This window comes from Mustela erminea, chromosome 5, assembly GCF_009829155.1.
Source record: "Mustela erminea isolate mMusErm1 chromosome 5, mMusErm1.Pri, whole genome shotgun sequence".
Lineage (NCBI taxonomy): Eukaryota > Metazoa > Chordata > Mammalia > Carnivora > Mustelidae > Mustela > Mustela erminea.
Genome location: NC_045618.1, coordinates 27,442,482 through 27,467,347, shown reverse-complemented (window position 1 = coordinate 27,467,347; position 24,866 = coordinate 27,442,482). Strand labels below are relative to the sequence as shown.

At 40.4% G+C, this 24,866-nt stretch overlaps 1 protein-coding gene across 4 annotated transcripts in view; it reads left to right on the top strand.

Annotated features, from left to right (window-relative positions):
- The window catches only part of OCA2 (OCA2 melanosomal transmembrane protein), a 399,414-nt gene that overhangs the window by 220,038 nt on the left and 154,510 nt on the right, over nucleotides 1–24,866 (top strand). For 3 of the 4 annotated variants that reach the window (XM_032342310.1, XM_032342311.1, XM_032342312.1), the window contains 2 exons: nucleotides 10,240–10,299; nucleotides 10,897–11,001. In XM_032342310.1, the coding sequence (XP_032198201.1) occupies nucleotides 10,240–10,299; nucleotides 10,897–11,001 (165 nt within the window). Of the gene's footprint in view, nucleotides 1–10,239; nucleotides 10,300–10,896; nucleotides 11,002–12,187; nucleotides 12,268–24,866 lie in introns of those variants that run through there. The other variant, XM_032342313.1, reaches the window with a different exon arrangement.

Here is a 24,866-nt window from a genome sequence, read left to right as displayed (position 1 = left end):
ATCCGTGCTATGTTCCCAACCTTAGCAGAAAAGCTTTCAGTTTTTCCCTATTGAGAATGATATTTGCGGTGGGTTTTTCATAGATGGCTTTGATAACATTGAGGTCTATGCCCTCTATCCCTACACTTTGCAGAGTTTTGATCAGGAAAGGATGCTGTACTTTTTCAAATGCTTTTTCAGCATCTATTGAGAGGATCATATGGTTCTTGTTCATTCTTTTACTAATGTATTGTATCTCATTGATTGATTTGTGAATGTTGAACCAAATGTCGCCCTGGAATAAATCCCACTTGATCGTAGTGAATAATCCTTTTAATGTACTGTTGGATCCTATTGGCTAGTATTTTGGAGAGAATTTTTGCATCTGTGTTCATCAAGGATATTGGGCTGTAATTCTCTTTTTTGATAGGATCCTTGTCTGGTTTTGGGATCAAGGTAAACTCATAAAATGAGTTTGGAAGTTTTCCTTCCATTTCTATTTTTTGGAACAGTTTCAGGAGAATAGGAATTAATTCTTTAAATGTTTGGTAGAATGCCCCTGGGAAGCCATCTGTCCCTGGACTCTTGTTTGTTGGGAGGTTTTTGATGACTGCTTCAATCTTCTTATTGGTTATGGGTCTGTTCAGGTTTTCTATTTCTTCCTGGTTCAGTTTTCGTAGTTTATATGTCTCTAAGAATGCATCCATTTCTTCCCGATTGTCAAATTTGCTGGCATATAGTTGCTCCTAATATGTTCTTAATTGTTTTATTTCTTTGGTGTTGGTTCTAATCTCTACTCTTTCCCTCATGTTTTTATTTTTTTGGTTCCTTTCTCTTTTCTTTTTGATAAGTCTGGCCAGGGGTTTATCAATCTTATTAATTCTTTCAAAGAACCAGCTCCTTTATGATTTCTCTTCTTCTTCTGGGTTTAGGCTTTCTTTGCTGTTCTTTCTCCAGCTCCTTTAGGTGTAGGGTTAGGTTGTGTATTTGAGACCTTTCTTGTTTCTTGAGAAAGGCTTATATCACTATATGTTTTCCTCTCAGGATTGCCTTTGCTGTGTCACACAAATTTTGAACCCTTGTGTTTTCATTATCATTTGTTTCCATGAATCTTTTCAATTCTTCTTTAATTTCCTGGTTGACCCATTCATTTTTTAGAAGTATGCTGTTTAGTATCCATGTATTTGGGTTCTTTCCAAATTTCCTTTTGTAATTTTGTTCTAGCTTCAGAGCATTGTGGTCTGAAAATATGCAGGGAATGATCCCAATCTTTTGATACTGGCTGAGACCTGATTTAGGACCCAGGATGTGATCTATTCTGGAGAATGTTCCATGTGCACTAGAGAAGAATGTGTATCTTTTACTTTGGAATAGAATTTTCTGAATATATCTGTGATGTCCATCTGGTCCAGTGTGTCATTTAAGGCCTTTATTTCCTTGTTGATCTTTTGCTTGGATGATCTGTCCATTTCAGTGAGGATAGTGTTAAAGTCCCCTACTAATATTGTATTATGGTAAATGTGTTTCTTTGATTTTGTTATTACTTGGTTTATATAGTTGGCTGCTCCCATGTTGGGGGCATAGATATTTAAAATTGTGAGATCTTCTTATTGGACAGACCCTTTGAGTATAATATAGTGTCCTTCCTCATCTGTTTTTATAGTCTTTGGCTTAAAATCTAATTGATCTGGTATAAGGATTGCCACCCAGCTTTCTCTTGATGTCCATTAGCATGGAAATTTTTTCCCACCCCCTCCCTTTAAATCTGGAGTTTTCTTTGGGTCTAGAGTGAGTTTCTTGTAGACAGCATATTGATTTTTTTTTTTTAATGATACCCTATGTCCTTTGATTGAGGCATTTAGCCCATTTACATTCAGGGTAACTATTTGAAGATATGAATTTAGTGTCATTGTATTGCCTGTAAGGTGACTATTACTGTGTATTATCTCTGTTCCTTTCTGTTCTACTACTTTCAGGTTCTCTCTTTGCTGAGAGGACCCATTTCAATAATTCCTGTAGAGCTGGTTTGGTGTTTACAAATTCTTTTAGTTTTTGTTTGTCCTGGAAGCCTTTTATCTCTCCTTTTTTCAATGATAGCCTAGCTGGATATAGTATTCTTGGCTGCATGTTTTTCTTGTTTAGTGGCCTGAATATATCACGCCAGTTTTTTTCTGGCCTGCTAGGCCTCTGTGGATAAGTCTGCTGCCAATCTAATATTTTTACCATTATATGTTACGGACTTCTTTTCCCTGGCTGCTTTCAGGATTTTCTCTTTGTCGCTAAGACTTGTAAATTTTACTAGTAGATGATGGGGTGTGGACCTATTCTTATTGATTTTGAGGGGGGTTTCAGCGCCTCCTGGATTTTGATGCTTATTTCCTTTGTCATTTTAAGGAAATTCTCTACAATAATTCTCTCCAATATACCTTCTGCTTCCCTCTCTCTTTCTTCTTTTTCTGGAATCCCAATTATTCTAAGGTTGTTTCATTTTACAGTATCACTTATCTCTTGAATACTCCCCTTGTGGTCCAGGAGTTGTTTGTCCCTCTTTTGCTCAGCTTCTTTATTCTCCATCATTTTGTCTTCTATATCACTAATTCTTTCTTCTGCCTCATTTATTCTAGCAGTAAGAGCCTCCATTTTTTTTTTTGAGCCTTCCTGTTGGATTGCACCTCATGAATAGCTTTTTTTTTTTTTTATTTAAACTTGGTTAGATTTTAGTTCTTTTATTTCTCCAAAAAGTACTTCTATTTCTCCAGACAGGGTTTCTCTAATATCTTCCATGCTTTTTTTGATCCTGGCTAGAACCTTGAGAGTCATCATTATGAACTCTAGATCTGACATATTACCAATGTCCATATTGATTAGGTTCTTAACATTTGATACTGCCTCTTGTTCTTATTTTTGTGATGAGTTTTGCATCTTGTCATTTTATCCAGATAAGAATATATGAAGGTGCGAGTAAAATTCTAAAAAGGTGGCAAAGGCCCTAGGAAAATGTGCTTTAACCAAATCAGAAGAGACCTCAAATTGTGGGAAGAAGAAAGGGGGCAAAAAGAAGTTCAGGAAAGAGAAAAAAGAAAGAAAATTTTTTAAAAAAGGGAAAAAATATAAAACAGAAAAAATATATATATTAGGCTGGTGAATAGAACAGGGTCACCAACTTATTTTGGGGAGTATTTTGATCTTTTAGAAGAAACTACCTCCCAAAATTTTAAAGAAGGAAAAACATATATAAGGGTACACACAATGAAGGGATGGAATATGACTATAATGATGAAAAAGTTCTATTTTTAATTTCTTGAGGAATCTCCACACTGTTCTCCAAAGAGACTGCACCAACTTGCATTCCCACCAACAGTGGAAGAGGGTTCCCCTTTCTCCACATCCTCTCCAACACATGTTGTTTCCTGTCTTGCTAATTTTGGCCATTCTAACTGGTGTAAGGTGATATCTCAATGTGGTTTTAATTTGAATCTCTCTGATGGCTAGTGATGATGAACATTTTTTCATGTGTCTGATAGCCATTTGTATGTCTTTATTAGAGAAGTGTCTGTCCATATCTTCTGCCCATTTTTTGATATGATTTTCTGTTTTGTGTGTGTTGAGTTTGAGGAGTTCATTATAGAACCTGGATATCAACTTTTTGTCTGTACTGTCATTTGCAAATATCTTCTCCCATTCTGTGGGTTGCCTCTTTGTTTTCTTGACTGTTTCCTTTGCTGTGCAGAAGCTTTTGATTTTGATGAAGTCCCAAAAGTTCATCTTCGCTTTTGTTTCCTTTGCCTTTGGAGACATATCTTGAAAGAAGTTGCTGTGGCTGATATCGAAGAGATTACTGCCTATGTTCTCCTCTAGGATTCTGATGGATTCCTATCTCACGTTGAGGTCCTTTATCCATTTTGAGTTTATCTTTGTGTATGGTGTAAGAGAATGGTCGAGTTTCATTCTTCTACATATAGCTGCCCAGTTTTCCCAGCACCATTTATTGAAGAGACTGTCTTTTTTCCATTGTATATTTTTTCCTGTTTTGTCAAAGATTATTTGACCATAGAGTTGAGGGGCTCTCTACTCTGTTCCACTGGTCTATATGTCTGTTTTTATGCCAGTACCATGCTGTCTTGGTGATCACAGCTTTGTAGTAAAGCTTGAAATCAGGTAACGTGATGCCCCCCGTTTTATTTTTGTTTTTCAACATTTCCTTAGTGATTTGGGGTCTCTTCTGATTCTATACAAATTTTAGGATTATTTGCTTCATCTCTTTGAAGAATACTGGTGGAATTTTGATCAGAATAGCATTGAAAGTGTAGATTGCTCTAGGTAGTATAGACATTTTAACAATGTTTATTCTTCCGATCCAAGAGCATGGAATGGTCTTCCATCTTTTTGTGTCTTCTTCAATTTCTTTCATGAGTGTTCTGTAGTTCCTCGAGTACAGATCCTTTACCTCTTCGGTTAGGTTTATTCCCAGGTATATTATGGATCTTGGTGCTTCCCTATGACCCTGCCATTGCACTACTGGGTATTTACCCCAAAGATACAGATGTAGTGAAAAGAAGGGCCCTCTCTACCCCAATGTTTATAGCAGCAATGGCCACGGTCGCCAAACTGTGGAAAGAACCAAGATGCCCTTCAATGGATGAATGTATAAGGAAGATGTGGTCCATATACACTATGGAGTATTATGTGTGGACGAATACCCAACTTTTGTAGCAACATGGACGGGACATGAAGAGATTATACTGAGTGAAATCAGTCAAGCAGAGAGAGTCAATTATCATATGGTTTCACTTATTTGTAGAGCATAACAAATAGCATGGAGGACATGGGGAGTTAGAGAGGAGAAGGGAGTTGTGGGAAATTGGAAGGGGAGGTGAACCATGAGAGACTATGGACTCTGAAAAACAATCTGAGGGTTTTGAAGGGGCAGGGGGTGGGAGGTCGGGGTACCTGGTGGTGGGTATTATAGAGGGCACGGATTGCATGGAGCACTGGGTGATGTGAAAAAATAATGAATACTGTTATGCTGAAAAAAAAAAAAGGGAACCAATTGTTGGTTATTGGAGGGGGCACGGATTGCATGGAGCAATGGTGTGGTGCAAAAACAATGAATACTGTTACGCTGAAAAGAAATAAAAAATTTAAAAAAACAAAAACAGATGCAAAAGAATTTTTTTTTTTAATTTCTAAAAATGGAGTTGATAAGTTGGTTGGGAGACTAAAGAAAAAGAAAGTGGAGAGAATTTGTTCAGGCTGGAGACTAGAACAAAGGCCTGTGCTAGATTTATGGTATATTTTGATCTATTAGAAGAAGTTGTATCCCAGATTTTTTTAGAGGAAAAAACACTAATGTGTATACAAAAAATAAAGTTAGATACAATGAAGGATAAAATACGACTATAATAATGAAGGTTCAAGACAGATTTTTTGAAAGGTATTTTTAAGATAAACTAGTTAAAAAACATTAAAAGAGGAAAGAGTAAAAGTTAAAAAAATTTAGCATAAGAAAAAATAAAATTAAAAAAATTAATTAATTTTGCAAGACTAAAGAATCATTGGGAGAAAGCCATGAATTCCATGCCTTGCTTTCTCCTCCTCTGGAATTCCTCTGTTCTCCTCGGTAAGTGAACTTGGTCTTGGCTGAATTTCTTGGAATCTTCTGGGGGAGGGTTCCGAGACACTTGATTCTCAAGTGTCTTTGTCCGAGACGGAATGCCCCGCCCTTACCAGGGGCCAGGCTATGTAATCCTATAGTCTTCACTTTCGGGAACTTTTGTTCCCTGACTGCTTTCTGTAGAGTTCTGGAGGATGGGAATGAAAATGGCGGCCTCCCAATCTCCAGCTCAGAGAAGCCAAGAGCTCAGGGCCCCAGTCCTCAGTGCACCCTCAGAGAAAAACACTCAATCACTCCCATCTCCCTGGCCTCCAGCTGCACTCTGAGCCCATCCAGACTGTGACCAATTGTCTCTGTCTCTGGCACACAGCCCTGCCTGGAGTCCCCAAAACCTGCAGATCCCTGTGCTCTTCCAGAGGGGTATCTTGGATCTTGTGGGGTCCCTACTTACAAACAGTGGCCCTTGCCATGGATCACAATTGAAGGTAATCCCAAGAAGAGAGCTCACTTCTCAGCTCTGTCTCTGTAGCTGGCTTCCCCACTCTAATACCTGTGAACTCTGTGACACTCAGACACCCTGATCCTTCTTGACCCCACAGGACCTGAGACCACGATGTCCCCGCATGGGCTTTACCCCAGCTTAGCCTCTGGAGCAATGTCCCTCAGTGGATCTGACTTTTAAAAGTTCTGATTTTGTGCTCCATTGCTTTGCCAGTTGTCAGGAGCCAGACCCTCCCTCTGTGGTCTATCTTCCCGTTGCTTTGGATTCACTTCTCTGCCCGTCCTACCTTTCAGAAAGTGATCAATTTTCTGTTTCTAGAATTGCTTCTCTTCTTCCCTTTGATCTCCTGTTGGATTTGTAGGTGGTCAGAATGGCTTGATAAGCTACCTAGCTGATCTCCTGTTACCCGATGTCATCTCAGCCTGTTACTTCTCTGCCATCTTGACTTCTCCCCCAAGAGCAAGCTATACTTTCAATGCCATTCCAGCAAAAATTCCACTGGCATTCTTCAAAGTGCTGGTACAAACAGTCCTAAAATTTGTGTGGAACCAGAAAAGTCCCTGAGTTGCTAAGGAAATGCTGAAAAAGAAAAACACACAGCTGGGGCCATCATGTTGCCTGATTTCAAGCTTTACTACAAAGCTGTGATCACCAAGACAGCATGGTGCTAGCAAAAAACAGACACACAGACCAATGGAACAGAGAGCCCAGATATGGACCCACAACTCTATGGTCAAATAATCTTTGACAAAGCAGGAAAAAATACACAGTGGAAAAAAGACAATGTCTTCAATAAATGGTGCTTGAAAAATTGGAAAACTATGTATAGAGGAATGAAACTTGACCCATTCTCTTACACCATACACAAAGGTAAACTCGAAATGGATGAAAGACCTCAATGTGAGGCAGGAATCTACCAAAATCTTAGAAGAGAACATAAGCAGTAATGTCTTCAACATTGGCCATAGCAACTTCTTTCAAGACATGTATCCAAAGGCAAAGGAAACAAAAGCAAAATGAACTTTTGGGACTTCATCAAGATAAGAAGCCTCTGTAAAGCAAAAGGAAACACTTAACAAAACAAAGAGGCAACTCATGGAATGGGAGAGGATATTCACAAATGACACTACAGACAAAGGGCTGATATCCAAGATCTTGAAAGAACTCCTCAAATTCAACACCCAAAAAACAGATAATCATGTGAAATAATGGGTAGAAGATATAAGCAGACACTTCTCCAAAGAAGTGGAAAGGAGAATTGAAAGCCGGGGAGGAATCGGAGGGGAAGATGAACCATGAGAGAATGCGGACTCTGAGAAACAAACGGAGGACTTTAGAGGGGAGAAGTGTGGCACAATGGATGAGCCTAGTGGTGGGTATTAAGGAAGGCATGTATTGCATGGAACACTACATGTTATATGTAAACAATGAATCTTGGAATACTACATAAAAAAAACTAATGATGTATTTTATGGTGACTAACATAACACAATAAAAAAAATCAGTTACTTTGATCTGAGTTATTAGATGTAATGTTCAAGTATTTTAAAGATTTTCCTTTATGTTCTTTTATACTGCATACCATGAATATTGGTATGTTGGTTAATTATATGACAATAAATATATAAATAGGTGGTTGTTTATAGGCACACATCAAGGTGTGGACATAATCCTGTGTATGTGTATGTACGTGTATATGTATGTGTATGTATACACACATATATAATCATCTCTATTTGATTTCTAGCAGGAAGGATTTTTTAAAAATTATGTTATGTTAGTCACTAAACATCATTAGTTTTTGATGTAGTGTACTATGATTTATTTGTGTATAGCAGTGCTCATTGCAACACGTGCCTCCTTAAAACCCATCACCATGCTACCCTAATCTACACCTTCTACACCTCTGAAACCCTCAGATTTTTTCCCCAGAGTCCAGAGTCTCTCATGGTTCATATTCCCCTCTGATTTCCCTCCCTTCAGCTTTCCCTTTCTTCCCCTAATGTCCTCAGTGCTATTCCTTATGTTCCACATATGAGTGAAACCATATGATAATTGTCTTTCTCTGCTTGGTTTATTTCACTTGTCATTATCCCTTCCAGTTCCTTCCATGTCGATGGAAATGGTGGGTATTCATCCTTTCTGATGACAGAGTAATATTCCGTTGTATATATAGACCACATCTTTATCCATTCATCTGTTAATGGGTGTCTTGTCTCCTTCCACAGTTTGGCTATTGGGAATATTGCTGCTATGAGCATTGGGGTGTATGTGCCCCTTATTTTCAGTTCATCTGTATCTTTGGAGTAAATACCTAATATTGCAATTGCTGGGTCATAGAGTAGCTCTATTTTTAACTTTTTGAGGAACCTCAATACTGCTTTCCAAAGTGGCTATACCAGTTTGTATTCCCACCAACAATGAAAAAGGGTTTCACATCCTCTCCAACATCTGTTCTTTCTTACCTTGTAAATTTTTGCCATTCTAACTTGTATAAGGTGGTATCTCATTGTGGTTTTGATTTGAATTTCCCTGATGGCTAATGATGTTGAGCATTTTTTCATGTGTCTGTTAGCCATTTGTATGTCTTATTTGGAGAAGAGTCTCTTCATGTCTTCTGCCTATTTCTTGACTTGATTATTCATTTTTTGGGTAGCAGGAAATTTTAATCTGTTTTAGACCTCTGGCTTTTCTTTCAATCAATAGTATAGAATGAAATAAAATGACCAATGTGATTGTGTTTTGCAAATTAAAATTTTTATTTATTTATGGATTATTATGAATTATTATGAGTGTTTCTTATCAAGTGGTCAGGGCTTATTTTGTGGCACTGTTGGCACAGTCTGGAGACATTTTTCATTTTCACACTGGGGACTGGAAGCCAGGGATGTTAAACATCCCACAATGTATAGGATAACTGCTGCAATAAAGAATGGTTTATTTCCTAAGGTCAACACTGCTGACTTGATTTATGAACAGTTTTATATAAAATGATTTATCTTTGTGGTTTTCTTGATATAATAGCATATTTGATTGAGAATTGTGATTTTAAAAAACCAACATTTTGTTTCCACAGCTTTTATTCACTTTTTCTAAAAGATTTTATTTATTTATTTGACAGAGAGAGAGAGAGAGGGAGAGATCACAAGTAGGCAGAGAGGCAGGCAGAGAGAGAGGGGGAAGCAGGCTCCCTGCTGAGCAGAAAGCCCAATGCAGGGCTCGCTCCCAGGACCCTGAGACCATGACCTGTGCCAAAGGCAGAGGCTTAACCCACTGAACCACCCAGGTGCCCCTTCCACAGCTTTTAAATGAGGGTTAACAAATAGCTCTACATGTGAGTAGAGGAGTTGTAAACATGTATTTAAACATGGTCTAGCTAAAGTTTTCAATATTTATAGTCATTCAGTGGTGACATCACAGTGTAAAGGTCATACTTGAGAGGTGCAAAGGAAGCTATGTCATGCCCATGTTTGGTTCTCTATTGGTGCTTACTGTTCAGGATTCATCATGAGCAGCAGAGCATCCCTTCCTTGGCTGGAACCAAGGTGGCAGCCTGAGCAAAACAGTTCTTGAACTCACCACCTTCATCTAATTTTCTTTCCTACCTTTCCTTGGACACAATTTTCTCAATTTGTCTAGTCTTGAGAAAATAGTTACATGCTTCAGTTAAATAGATCTTTTATTTTTTTCTTTGACAGTTACAAAAACCATGCATTTTCTTTGATTCTTCTAAAACTCTAACTATGATGTTGAACTTCAAAAATAAATTTGAAATGCAACTTACTTGAATGACCTACATGGAATGACATTTCTTTATGTACAGTTGAACAGTGCCCCTATACACCAATCTTAAAGAGATTAAAAAGCATTCCATTTGAATTTAAATTTAATGTGGACAGTAACACAAATCGATGAGAAATTCCTGCCTGTGGTATTGTGCTTTCTTTTCAGTGAATCTTCAGTGTGTTTACCTGATAGTAAATTATTTATAGACTGTGTACTTATGTTTGATCCTTCATAAGACATGAGAGCCTGAACTTGCCTTATGTTCACTTGTTTTCATTTTAAAGATTTTTTGAAAAAAAAATTTGCACATAATATTGGGGTTTTAAACTGATTCTCATCATATATCCATTTCTTCTAGGCACTGGCACATCTCCACTTAATAGAATATGTTGGAGAACAGACTGCTTTGCTAATAAAGGTACATTAAATACTGCAATAGAATGTGTTTCATCCACTGTTACTTTGATTTGTAAAAAAAAAATCTGGTTAAGAATATGTCACAGATTATGTAAAAATTATAGCAGGGAACATTTTTTTCCTGTGTAGCCTAGAAATGAGGGGAGATTGTTCCAAAGAATATATAATTATAGATGCCTGCAATTTTGCTATTAGCCTTCAGTTAAAACTGTCTAAGAAGGAGAGCAAAAGGGACAACAGTGTTGATAAATGAATGCACAGACACAGGGCTCTGCCAGGAGATAAGTTTTGTGTAATTAGTGTGTGCTGCCACAAAGAATGGGGTGACCCTTCTCCCCTCCCCAGGGGCATTGGCTTAGGTGTGGCTAAGGGTCATTCTCCTCAGTTTCTTGTAGACCTTGCTGAGGCTCATGGTATTAGCCAGGAAAGCCCAGGCTGGTCCTGTTTGTACACCTGGGTCTGTCTTGGTCTTCTCTTGTGTGAAAGGACGGACCAATAGCCCTGTGAGTTCCACGTGTCTTACCATCACCTCCTCAATGTATATGATTTATCAATGCCTCTGTGATATGTAGCACTGGTACTATCTGCTCCCTTCCAGATGGTCCCAGAGGATCAGCGTCTCACAACTGCCATCATCCTGGTAGTATGGGTTTCAGCCATTGCATCATCCTTGATTGACAACATCCCATTCACGGCAACAATGGTGAGTTGCACCATTCCTCCATGTGATAATGACCCGACTTTCAGCCTGGACATGATCTAGGCTCACCAGAGGAAGCAGAGAATGAACCTAGTCCCTTTGCTGCAATCATAGCGATAGAGGAAATTTGTGGCAAGTGTTGGGGCCAGCAGGACCAGGAGTGCTGAGTCCACACTGTAGGCTGGAATCCATGGGCCTGCAGCTACAGTGGGTAGTACATCAGTAATTAGTTGTTTCAGGGTTAGCCCAACTGAGAGCTGCCACATCTCATGGAAAAAACAATGTTTATTTTTTTCTTTTTTAAAGAAAATTGTAAGATACCAAAGATAGGCTGGTTGAAGACAAGACATTCATTATTTATTTCCTGTGAAAACAGAATGTGTTCTAATTGGCTTGTGTGGCTTCTGATGCTTGGCTTGGGCAGGATTTTGAGTTTTCTGTGTGGTCCTGACTGCAGGTGAAATTGGGATACATATTAGAGACCTTATACAAGGATGACTAGCCCAGTTTCTGCTGTCTTCTGACACTGCTGATAGGTGTATGGTAGAACTGTTAATTCCTGATGGACAATGTAAAGGCAGGAATGGGAGCTTGCATACAGGAACCTGGGATAATGTCATGAACAACTGAGGCCCCAGGTGTGCTAAACATGTGTGAATGCATGAAGACATGACTGGATTCTGGACAGGGGAATTTTCTCTGTTCTTGTGATGTCGAGGGCCCAACCATACTCCTGCACAACAGCCTATGCCAGGGGGCTCCATGATATTCATCGTCTTGTAACACATTGGCCCAAGTGAGTAGAGTGGAGAATCTGCAGTGAGGAGTAGGACAGTGCTTCTCTCTCTCACAGGACCTTAGGCTGACCTGGCACTCAATGTTGCTCACTCATTCCCTGAGATTGTCACCCGATTGACTCTCTACTAGCTACTATTCTTCCATGGTCCAGGTTCAGTAATTCTGAGCTCATTTTGTGCCTGTTATTTAGTCATGAAGTTCTGTGTTAGAGAAGTTGTACACATGTTGTTGAATGTCCTGGTATCGGCTCAGCAGGCACTGTCATGACTGGCTGTGATGCTGTGGCCCCACAGAGGGCCAACAACAGTGGCATTTCTCAAGAAGACTAAAGCAGCTGGGCTCTGGGCTTCTGAAACACTGGACCAGCTTGTGTGTTCCTTCCATTCTCCAGATGAGGTAGTCTCCAGAAGACCCAACATGTGTGAACCCATGATGCTACACAGTGCAGCCACAGCAAACCCTAATCTGCCCTTGGGGCTCTGCATATTCATGAAGCTGCTATACCTGCCTCCTGGGGAAGCTTCTAGGTTTTAGGACCCAGATCCTCTCTGGGAGTGAATGAGAAGGTACCTATTGTTAGTAATGTAGGCCCCTCCATTTTCTAAAAATATGACACTTCTGATGTTTTTATTTTAACAGTTAATTTTATTACAGAATCATGGAGGATAGTATAATAAATATCTGTATGCTCACCACCCAAAATGAAGAAATTCAAACATTGTATTCTCTTTGCTTTGAGTTTTCTTGTTTGTTTTATTTTTTTATGTTTTTAAAAGATTTTTATTTATTTATTTGACAGACAAAGATCACAAGTAGGCAGAGAGGCAGGCAGAGAGAGAGGAAGGGAAGCAGGCTCCCCACTGAGCACAGAGCCCGATGCAGGTCTCAATCTCAGGACCCTGGGACCTGAGTTGAAGGCAGATGCCTCAACCCAGAACCCTGGGATCATGACCTGAACTGAAAGCAGAGGCTTTAACCCACTGAGCCACCCAGGTGCCCCTGTTTGTTTTATTTTTAAGAAATAAACATGACATTCTCTGTTGCATGCCTCAAACTCCAGGATCATGTCCATCCTTCCCTGTACTGAGAGGACTACCCTCATGAATCCGGGGCATATCCATTCACTCGATGGCTCACTATGGAGCAGACCAAAGGAAAGATCTTGGTTTATGTGAGTCAACATGGACAGACACCAAATGCTGAGAGACCAAAGATACAGTTATTGCATAAATTGGCATGCAGCTTTCTAAAATTGCCCAATCTGTTCTGTGACTCAGCAGGTTGGTGGGTGGTGTCCACAGTGGCTGCATCAGAGGAGAACATGGGGAGCCACACAGATTTTCATCTTAGTCTGGAGGGCCCAAACATGTCTGGCTGGTGGGTGGAATTTCATGTTGGTGACATTCCCATGTTCTCAGCTTTGCTGTTTTCCTGGGGGTTGAACAAGAAGACTCAAGAGAATTTTATGGAAATACTATCAGGTCAATATGGGGGTAGAGATAGGTTTGCCTGCCTGTGCCCATCAGAAATGCAGTAAACACACTGGAGCTGCAACCCAGGTTCCTGCTGCTGAGCATGCAGAGGAGAGCCTGTGTTTCAGCCCAACCTCATTCTGCTGTGAGAACATGCTCTGGCCAAAGTCATTCTCCAGGTCAACAGGACACGTCTGTAGAGATTTTAACATGTGTGGAAACTTAATTAAAAAGTATCAGAAAGCTGGCAGATACATTCAGCATTTCCAATGACTAGTAATGCTGGCAGATGTGCTGGTGGGGAGATGGAGGCTGTGCCTGACAAGTTTGTGGGGCATTTACTCAAAATTTCTTTAGAAAATTATGAGCATGATTCCATTTTTCCAAGGCAGTTAGTTGGATAGACCAAACAAACAAACAAACAAAACCCCATCTCTCTCTGGGTGGTGTCTTCTCTCCAGAGTGCATCTTTAAGTTGGAGGGCATTCCTCCAGTGTTCATACTGTCAACTGTGAGCTGAGCAGGGAGGAAGCACTATTCACCTTTATTCGTGACCTTTCTCTTCCTCCAATGGTCAGAATAGAAAACTAAATAATTCAGAAAATGCAGAAGACTTAAATTCTAACTGGCAGGATCATGCCATTGAGTTTGTGCTTATTTCACAGTGTCCAGAGTCAAAAGAACTAGATCATAGATGGGTTTATCTCTCTAATTTGGCTGGACGGGGCTTCAGTGAAGATTAAAACACAAGCACAGCCAGACTTTGGAAGAGCACCCCAGGGCTTTTTGGGGATTAGATTTGTTCCTTTAAATTTTCCTTATTCATTGAGCTTTCCCCTTCATTTTGACTTTTGTTTATCTTTAATGGTAATACTATTAAACAATATTTAACATTAGTAGATCAACTTAATATTGCTATTTCATCATTGTTTAGGGCAATCAGAACAGACACGGAGCCTCTGAAGCAGGAAGCTTGAAGCCCCCTTTCTTCTTACTCTTTGTGTCATTGTTAATTTCTCACTTGCTTGGAACAGAGTGCGACCCAAATGGCTGGAGCATGATGGCACTGGAGGCTTTTGACAGTGGCTGTCCACCAGTTGTTTGGAAATATTTCCTTTTTGTTTTGTTTTGTCTTTAATTTTTAATTAATTAATTATTTTTTCCTTCCTTTCTTTTTTTTAAATTTATTTTTTATTTATTTTCAGCATAACAGTATTCATTATTTTTTCACATCACCCAGGGCTCCATGTAATCCGTGCCCTCTATAATACCCACCACCTGGTACTGCAACTTCCCACACCCCCGCCACTTCAAACCCCTCAGATTGTTTTTCAGAGTCCATAGTCTCTCATGGTTCACCTCCCCTTCCAATTTCCCCCAACTCCCTTCTCCTCTCTAACTCCCCATGTCCTCCATGCTATTTGTTGTGCTCCACAAATAAGTGAGACCATATGATAATTGAGTCTCTCTACTTGACTTATTTCACTCAGCATAATCTCTTCCAGTCCCGTCCATGTTGCTACAAAGTTGCGTATTCATCCTTTCTGATGGAGGCATAATACTCCATAGTGTATATGGACCACATCTTCCTTATCCATTTGTCCATTGAAGGGCATCTTAGTTCTTTCCACAGTTTGGTGACCGTGGCCATTGCTGCTATAAACATTGGGGTACAGATGGCCCTTCTTTTCACTACATCTGTATCTTTGGGGTGAATACCCAGGAGTGCAATTGCAGGGTCATAGGGAAGCTCTATTTTTAATATCTTGAGGAATCTCCTCACTGTTCTCCAAAGAGGCTGCACCAACTTGCATTCCCACCAACAGTGGAAGAGGGTTCCCCTTTCTCCACATCCTCTCCAATACATGTTGTTTCCTGTCTTGCTAATTTTGGCCATTCTAACTGCTGTAAGGTGATATCTCAATGTGGTTTTAATTTGAATCTCCCTGAGGGCCAGTGATAATGAAAAATTTTTGATGTGTCTGATAGCCATTTGTATGTCTTCATTGGAGAAGTGTCTGTCCATATCTTCTGCCCATTTTTTGATATGATTTTCTGTTTTGTGTGTGTTGAGTTTGAGGAGTTCATTATAGATCCTGAATATCAACCTTTTGACTGTACTGTCATTTGCAAATATCTTCTCCCATTCCATGGGTTGCCTCTTTGTTTTCTTGACTGTTTCCTTGCTGTGCAGAAGCTTTTGATTTTGATGAAGTCCCAAAAGTTCATCTTCGCTTTTGTTTCCTTTGCCTTTGGAGACATATCTTGAAAGAAGTTGCTGTGGCTGATATCGAAGAGATTACTGCCTATGTTCTCCTCTAGGATTCTGATGGATTCCTGTCTCACGTTGAGGTCTTTTATACATTTTGAGTTTATCTTTGTGTATGGTGTAAGAGAATGGTCGAGTTTCATTCTTCTACATATAGCTGTCCAATTTTCCCAGCACCATTTATTGAAGAGACTGTCCTTTTTCCACTGTATATTTTTTCCTGTTTTGTCGAAGATTATTTGGCCATAGAGTTGAGGGTCCCTATCTGGGCTCTCTACTCTGTTCCACTGGTCTATGTGTCTGTTTTTATGTCAGTACCATGCTGTCTTGGTGATCACAGCTTTGTAATAATGTTTGAAATGAGGTAACATGATACCCCCAGTTTTATTTTTGTTTTTCAACGTTACCTTAGCGATTTGGAGTCTCTTCCGATTCCATACAAATTTTAGGATTATTTGCTCCATCTCTTTGAAGAATACCGGTGGAATTTTGATCAGAATGGCATTAAAAGTATAGATTGCACTAGGCAGTATAGACATCTTAAAGATGTTTATTCTTCCGATCCAAGAGCATGGAATGGTCTTCCATCTTTTTGTGTCTTCTTCAATTTCTTTCATGAGTGTTGTAGTTCCTCGAGTACAGATCCTTTACCTCTTTGGTAAGGTTTATTCCCAGGTATCTTATGGTTCTTGGTGTTATAGTAAATGGAATCAATTCTCTAATTTCCCTTTCTGTCTTTTCATTGTTAGTGTATAAGAAAGCCACTGATTTCTGTACATTGACTTTGTATCCTGCCACGTTGCTGAATTGCTGTATGAGTTCTAGTAGTTTGGGGGTGGATTCTTTTGGGTTTTCCATATAAAGGATTATGTCATCTGTGAAGAGAGAGAGTTTGACTTCTTCATTGCCAATTTGGATACCTTTTATTTCTCTTTGTTTTCTGATTGCTGTTGCTAGGACTTCTAATACTATGTTGAACAAGATTGGTGAAAGTGGGCATCCTTGTCTTGTACCTGATCTCAACGGGAAGGCTGCAAGCTTTTTCCCATTGAGGATATTTGCTGTGGGTCTTTCATAGATAGATTTTATGAAGTTCAGGAATGTTCCCTCTATCTCTATACTTTGAAGTGTTTTAATCAGGAACGGATGCTGGATTTTGTCAAATGCTTTTTCTGCATCAATGGAAAGGACCATGTGGCTCTTCTCTCTTCTCATATTAATTTGTTCTATCACATTGATTGATTTGTGAATGTTGAACCATCCTTGTAGCCCAGGAATGAATCCCACTGGTCATGGTGGATAATCTTTTTAATGTGCTGTTGGATCCTGTTTGGTAGGTACTTGTTGAGAATCTTAGCATCCATATTCGTCAGTGATATTGGTCTGAAATTCTCCTTTTTGGTAGGGTCTTTGCCTGGTTTGGGGATCAGGGTAATGCTGGCTTCATAGAAAGGGTCTGGAAGTTTTCCTTCTGCCTCAGTTTTTTGAAACAGCTTCAGGAGAATAGGTATTATTTCTTCTTTGAAAGATTTTAGAATTCCCCAGGGAATCCGTCAGGTCCTGGGCTCTTGTTTTTTGGGAGGTTTTTAATCACTGCTCCAATCTCGTTACTAGATATCAGTCTCTTCAGGTTGTCCATTTCTTCCTGGTTCAATTTGGGGAGTTTATAGTTTTCCAGAAATGCATCCATTTCATCTAGGTTGCTTAGCTTATTGGCATATAACTGTTGATAATAACTTCTGATGATTGTTTCTACTTCTTTGGTGTTAGTTGTGATCTCTCCCTTTTCACTCATAATTTTATGAATATGGGCTTTCTCTCTTTTCTTTTGGATTAGTGTGTCCAATGGTTTATCGATCTTATTGATTCTTTCAAAAAAACCAGCTTCTAGTTTCATTGATACGTTCTACTGTATCTCTGGTTTCTACCTCATTGATCTCAGCTCCAATCTTGATTATTTCCCTTCTTATGTGTGGAGTTGGTTTGATTTGTTGTTGATTCTCCTGTTCTTTAAGGTGTAGAGACAGCTTGTGTATTCTGGGTTTTTCAATTTTTTTGGAGGGAAGCTTGGATGGCTATGTATTTCCCCCTTAGGACTGCCTTTGCTATATCCCATAGGTTTTGGACCAAAGTGTCTTCATTCTCATTGGTTTCCATGAATTGTTTCAGTTCTTCTTTGATTTCCTGGTTGATCCAAGCATTCTTAAGCAAGGTGGTCTTTAGCTTCCAGGTGTTTGAGTTCCTTTGGAACTTTTCCTTGTGATTGAGCTCCAGTTTCAAAGCATTGTGATCTGAGAATATGCAGGGATTAATATCAGTCTTTTGGTATTGGTTGAGTCCTGATTTGTGAGCCAGTATGTGGTCTATTCTTGAGAAGGTTCCATGTGCACTTGAGAAGAATGAGTATTCTGTTGTTTTAGGGTGGAACGTTCTGTATATATTTATGAGGTCCATCTGGTCCAATGTGTCATTCAATGCTCTTGTTTCTTTATTGATTTTCTGCTTCAATGACCTGTCTGTTTCTGAGACAGGTGTGTTAAGATCTCCTACTACTAGTGTATTCATATCAATATGACTCCTTATCTTGATTAACAGTTTTCTTATGTAATTGGCTCCTCCCATATTGGGGGCATAGATATTTACAATTGTTAGATCATCTTGGTGGATAGTCCCTTTAATAATTACATAGTGTCCTTCTGTGTCTCTGACTACAGTCTTTAGTTTAAAATCTAATTTATCTGATGTGAGAATTGCTACCCTGGCCTTCTTTTGAGGCCCATTGGCATGAAAAATGCTTCTCCATCCCTTCACTTTCAGTCTGGGTGTATCTTTAGGTTCAAAATGGGTCTCTTGTAGACAACATATGGGTGGGTCCTGTCGTTTTATCCAATCTGCAACCCTGGGCCATTTTATGGGCGCATTTAGGTCATTCACATTGCGAGTGATTATTGATATATATGGTTTTATTGACATCGTGTTACCTTTGAAATCTTTCTTTCTGTATATTGTCTCTTTATTTCTGTTCAATGCTATTCTTAGGATTTTTCTCTTTTATAGAACCCCCCTTAATATTTCCTGCAGTGTCGGCTTGGTGGTTGCATAGTCTTTTAAGCCTTTCTGGTCTTGGAAACTCTTTATCTCTCCATCCATTTTGCATATCAGTCTTGCTGGATAAAGTATTCTTGGCTGCATGTTCTTCTCATTTAGTGCCCTGAATATATCTTGCCAGCCCTTTCTGGCTTGCCAGGTCTCTGTGGACAGGTCTGAAGTTATTCTGATGGGCTTTCCTCTGTACATAAGGAGCTTCTTTGTCCTAGTGGCTTTCAAGAGATTATACCTACAATTATGATTCCCCAATTTGACTATCAGCTGTCGTGATTTTTTTTGGAATGTATAATCTTGGGTGGAGACCGTTCAGCCTCTAGTACATGAACACTGGTTCCATTCGCGAGATTGGGAAAATTTTCATGAAGAACTTGTTCCACTATATCTTCTAGACTTCTTTCTTTCTCCTCCCCTTTAGGGATTCCAATAATTCTGACGTTGGAACGTTTCATGGCATCATTTATTTCCCTGATTCTGTTATTGTGGTTTCTAAGCTGTTTGTTCCAGGCTTCCTCATGATCCTTTCTCTCTATCTCTTTGTCCTCCAGATCACTAATTCAATCTTCTGTCTCAGTTACCCTAGCTTTGAGAGAATTTTGATTAGATTGGAACTCATTGAGAGCATTGTGAACCTCATCCCTGGTAGCTTTTAGCTCTGCCCTAACATCGTGAACATCCTGTCTGGTCGCTTTCAGCGTAGCCCTAATCAATTGCATTTGGTCATCCATGGCTTTCTCCAACCTAGCTATTGCCTGGATAATTGTTAGCCTGAATTCTCTTTCTGACATATTGTCTGTGTTGATAGCCATTAGCTCTGTTGCAGAACGTCCATCTCTGTATTTTTCTTCTGTTGGTCATTGCTCCTCCTAGTCATTTTGGTGAGAGATGACTGAACAGATGTAGCTGGATATATTGACCACAGTGCAGTCAGGGTGCACCCTGGAACTCTTCTGAGCAATCAGGATTCCCCACCCAAACAAGAGAAAAAAGAAAAGAAAAAGAAAAAAAAAAGAGAGAGAGAGAGAGACAGTAAAGAAAGGGAAGATGAAAGAGAATATTCAGCCCAAATGGGTCCCATGGTAAGATTTATGAAGTAGACAAACAAAAACAGAGAAACAAAAAGACTGATAAAAGTACATGACAAGATGGACGCCTGGGTGGCTCAGTTGGTTAAGCAGCTGCCTTCGGCTCAGGTCATGATCCTAGCGTCCTGGGATCGAGTCCCACATCGGGCTCCTTGCTCAGCAGGGAGCCTGCTTCTCCCTCTGCCTCTGCTGCCACTCTGTCTGCCTGTGCTTGCTCTCCCCCGCCCCGATAAATAAATAAAATCTTAAAAAAAAAAAGTACATGACAGGAGAAAAAAATATATGCAAATAAAGTTAGAACCTTGTCAAAAAGAACCCCAAGTGTAAGATTTATATACTATCAGGACAAACACAAAAACACTGAAACAGTTGTGGAAGAAAAAGGTGGGAGAGTTGTTATAAATTCTCAGTGTGGGCAAGGAACATTGTTTTGATTCTTCATGGATGTATCTTGATATCTTTCTTAAAGGTCTCAACTTTCCTAAGATAAAGGGGGATTATAAATTTGTTTACCTATAGGGATAAACCTATTTATTGATTGGGGAAATCAATATTGATTGGGGAAAGGGGATTACTGTGAAGTTTAACTCTATATGAATATTAGAAAATAAAAATAAAAAGGAATAAACTAGACTAAACTAAACTAAAATTAAGAAAAAGAATTTCAAAAATTGAAATGCAAAAGAAAAACATAGGTGTATGTATCAAAAAATTCAGGTTAGAAGGTTATAATGGAATACCACTGTGATGGTAAATAGGTTAAAAAAATTATCCATATATAAAAAAATGAACCAGAATAGTGGGAACGAGTAAAAAATAAAAGTTTTCCTATGAAGTAGTCGTGGTTGTTCTCTTGTCGTCCCCCCCCCCCGCCTTTTTTTTTTTCTTTCTCTTTCTTCATTTGTTTTCTGGGGAAGGGGCCTGCCACGTGGGTTTTCAGTCAATGATGTTCCCTGAGTTAAGTCCTCCCACTCCCCTCAAGGGGGTGGGCATTGAGGAAACTGGTTTTTTTCAAGCTTTTGTTCTCTGGCGGTTTTTATGTTTGTTCACTTTTTTTTCTCTCACCTTGACCGTTTTTGATGGTTTTTGTAGTTTTAGAGGAAAATAAACTGGACACTGACCTCCCTCTCAGAGCGAAGCCTCAGTCTGCCTGCAGAGCCCAAATAAGTTCCCCCTTGGCCGCTGGCAGAGCAGGTTCCGAGTCGTGGTCCCTGGGGACACAGGATCTTTTGCTTGTACCCAAAGCCACAGCAGCGGTGGCTGTCTGAGCAGCTCCAGACCACCAGAGAGGTTCCAAGCAGTGATTGCACACTGAGATTTTCCCGCTGGCCCGGGCTGGGAGTGCCTGGTCATTCTGGGTCTAAGAGCACCTGGTTTGCGTGCACCTCTTTCAGGGAAGGCTGTGGGTTGTGCACGGGTCTCAGGATCTGAGAACGGGGTGCAGGTCCGAAAGCACCAGGCTGGGCCTTTGCGCACCTCTCTGGGGGGAGAGTTTGGTGCACGTGTCTTAGGCTCTGAAACAATGGCGTGTAATCAAAGGGCGCCAGCTGGGCCTTTGTACCTCTCTCAGGGGAGGATGAGGGGCATGCGCATCTCAGACTCTATAGCAGGGCTCGCTCGTTCTGCCATCTGGTGTGGCTCCCAGCCCCTCACAGGAGCTGGACCCCATGTGTTCTTGGGCGCGCTTAGGGACAAAGACCTGGTTTCTCTACCGCACTCTCTCTGGCTCAGCGCCAGGGGAGGCTGTCCTGGGACCAGGGACTTAAGCCCCTGTCCCTAGCCCCAATTCCCACAGTTTCCCCCTGAGATCCTTTGCTCTTTTGGAGTGCTTTCAACCAGTCTCCAAGTTAATGCTGGTCCCCAGACGCAGGGCACTCTCACTGGTATTGGGGGTATTACTTTCCAACCGGTGGCCTCTGGTGGCTCCCTCCCCCTTTTGTTAATCTTCCGATATCAGTCCGCCATTCCCACTCTGCTTTACCTGTCCACTGGCGTCTTCTGCCCCTGTAGAGATCCAGATGTGTATAATTCTGATCTCAGGCTGATTTCATGGGTGATTGGAGTTCTTTGGTAGGTAATCAGCTCACTTTAGGGTACAGGTTGAAAAGGCGCCTCCTCCTACTTCCCCGCCATCTTGTCCCCCACCCAATTAATTAATTTTTAAGTAGGCTTCACACCTATCATGGAGCCTAGTGGGGGGTTCAAACTTGCAACCATGAGAGAGGCAAGACCTGAGCCTACAAGAGTCGTACATTTAACTGACTGAGCCACTCAGTCGCCCCTTTAATTTTTATTTTTTTAATTGAAGTATAGTTAACATGCAGTGTTATGTTGTTTTATACAATATAATGATTCAACAATTCTATACATTACTCAGTGCCCATAGCTTTAAGTGTGTTCCTTTTTTTTTTGTAGATATAGTTGACACACAATGTTATATCAGTTTCAGGTGTACAACATAGTGATTTGACAAGTTTACACATTATGCTGTATTCACCACAGTGTAACTATCATCTGTCCCAATATATTCCTATTATCATATCATAACTGTATCATTTATGCTGTGCTTTTTATTTCTGTGATTTATTCATTCCATATCTGAGCACCAGTATCTCCCACTCCCCTTCACCCATTTTGCCCAACCCTTTCCCTTCCTCCCCTCCAGCAACTAGTTTGTTCTTTGTATTTATAAGTCTGATTCTGCTTTTTGTTTATTCATTTGTTGTTGTTTTCTTAAATTCCACTTATGAGTGAAATCATATGGTGTTTGTGTTTCTCAGCTTTAACAAATATTTTCATACAGGGTAATCCCATTAACATCTGTGTTTACCTTCTTTCCCCTTCCTATCTACAGCTGATAAGGAGCTATGGGAACCACACATGAACTCAGACCTGATTTTGTAGGCACCTTCTTAGGTCTCCCTAGTACATTGTACTAGAGACTGTATTGGAAACCTGCAATACATTGCTAATGATTGAGAATTCCCTGACAAGCTTTTTCCATTTAAACCTTATCTTTTCAGCCTCATTTGAATAGGAAGAATTCTCAGGCTATTTTCAAGTTAAAATGTGATTATTCTTGTCCTGGATGTTGAACTCAAAGGATGGTAATTTATGCACATAATTTTGTGGGTTGTCTCTGACTTCTTGGATCCTCATCATTATCTGTATTATCATTCAGCCTTGGTGAGAAAGTCAGTTTTTCATGGCTTGTTCTCATGTACCTTCTTCCTTTAGGTTTCTCCTCCCTGCTACCTGCCCTGCAGGAGGTGCTAGGGCAGAGGGCAGACTATTAGCAAAGAAAAATGCTCTTGCAGGGTGGTAAAAGTCAGAAGCATTTCACATTTGCTTTTGCTATTTACATAATCTCATTTTGTTTTCATTCATCTTTTCTTTTTTTTTTTATTGTGTTATGTGAGTCACTCTAAAATATATCATTAGTTTTTGATGTAGTGTTCCAAGATTCATTGTTTATGTACAATATCCAGTTCATCTTTCATCTTTTCTTAAAACATCCAGGATCAAAATAATGTGGAGGGTTGAACCTGGTCCAGCAGATTGCAGTTGGGTTTAATAACATGAGCATTTGTAGCAATAAATAGTTCAGGTTGTGGAGAAGGTGGGCCTGGGCTTGAATCCCAGCTCTATCATAGTGTAGGCTGAGAACACACTGGGTTAGAGAAACAGAAATGACAGCAGCAGAGATGCTGTTTTCCCCATTAGGTTGGAGGAGCTCCTGCAGTTGGATCACTGTGGTACTGGCAGGCTGTCAGGTTGGAAGTCAGCCCTTTGGGGCAGTGCACACCTTTTTGGGAGGGGCTTCCCCCTTCCCAAAGAGAACGACTTCTGAGGGGCCCTGCAGTGCCTCGGCTGAGGAGAGCAGGTGTGGTGGGGACAGGAAGGGCAGGTGCTATGAGCATAGAGAGAGGACCCTGCAGTGCCTTCACCTTCCATGACCCAAGGACTGGTCATTACACTGCCAGATCCTAGTTCCATGGAACCCAAGTGGCACATTTGGGACACTAGTAACCTCAGAGAAGGTTGATCATAACATGTCCCAGAGACATAGGAAAACAAACAATAAATTGTGATAACACTTTCTGGAACTAAAACCCATAACTTAAAAAAAAAAAAACGTTGAATAATGAATTGAAGAGTCAGTGCTTTAGGCCTGAGTAAGTGGGTTTGAAGCCAAGTGAAAGAGAAAACTAAAAGTACAGAGCAAAAATACAAAGGATCAAAATCATGAAAAAAGATAAGAGATTTGGTGAGACCCAGGAGACCAAGCATGGTAATGATAGGAGTTCCAGGAAGAAGAAAAGGAATGCTTTGCATTGACAATGTGCAGCCTCTCCATCTCAAGTGGGGTCTTGGTGGCAGCAGCCTTGGAGCTTGTACAAATGCATGCCTTGGCTAGTCAGAACTGTCAAGTCAGAACCTACCTGGACAAGATGCTGGGTGACCACCTGCACATGTACATTGGAGATGTGCTGGTCTGGGCCAAGGCTCCAACCAGGGGTGTTCCCCTACAACTATCAATATGCCTGCCATTGCAGAATAATGATCCCACCCTCTCTACTCTCAGGATCCCCTGTGAAGATGCAAGCCATCCTTAGATGGCTTATTAAATTCCACACAAAAGAAATCCAACCAGGAGTAGGTAATTCCTCACAGGCTCAAGCACTTTCCCTTCTATCAGAGATGGCTGGAACATGTCTCTAAGCTGAGTGTCCAAATTTAATGTCTCACCTGGGGAGAGTCCGCAGGCATCAGCAGCAAAATGACAACAAGCAAGAGTGCTAGCTGAGGATAAGTGAACACTGACCCCAGTGGTGGTGGGTTTAAGGAAGGCAGGTGGTAGGTGCAGGGAGGGTAGGTGTGGTGGTGTAGAGGGAGAGCAGGTGTGCTAGGCCAGGGAGAGGAGGTGTGATGAAGACAGGAAGGGCAGGTACTATAGGCATAGGGAGGGCAAGGTGTGATGGGTCAGAGGGAGGGCAGTACCTGTCCAGGTGTGGTGCATCTTCTCCCTGCAGGGAAGTAGGCTTGGTGTATGAACTCATTTGATTTTTCAAAAAAAAATAGGGTATCACTATTTTTCTATGAAAAATTCTCAATTCTCGAATGTTGACAATAAACTCA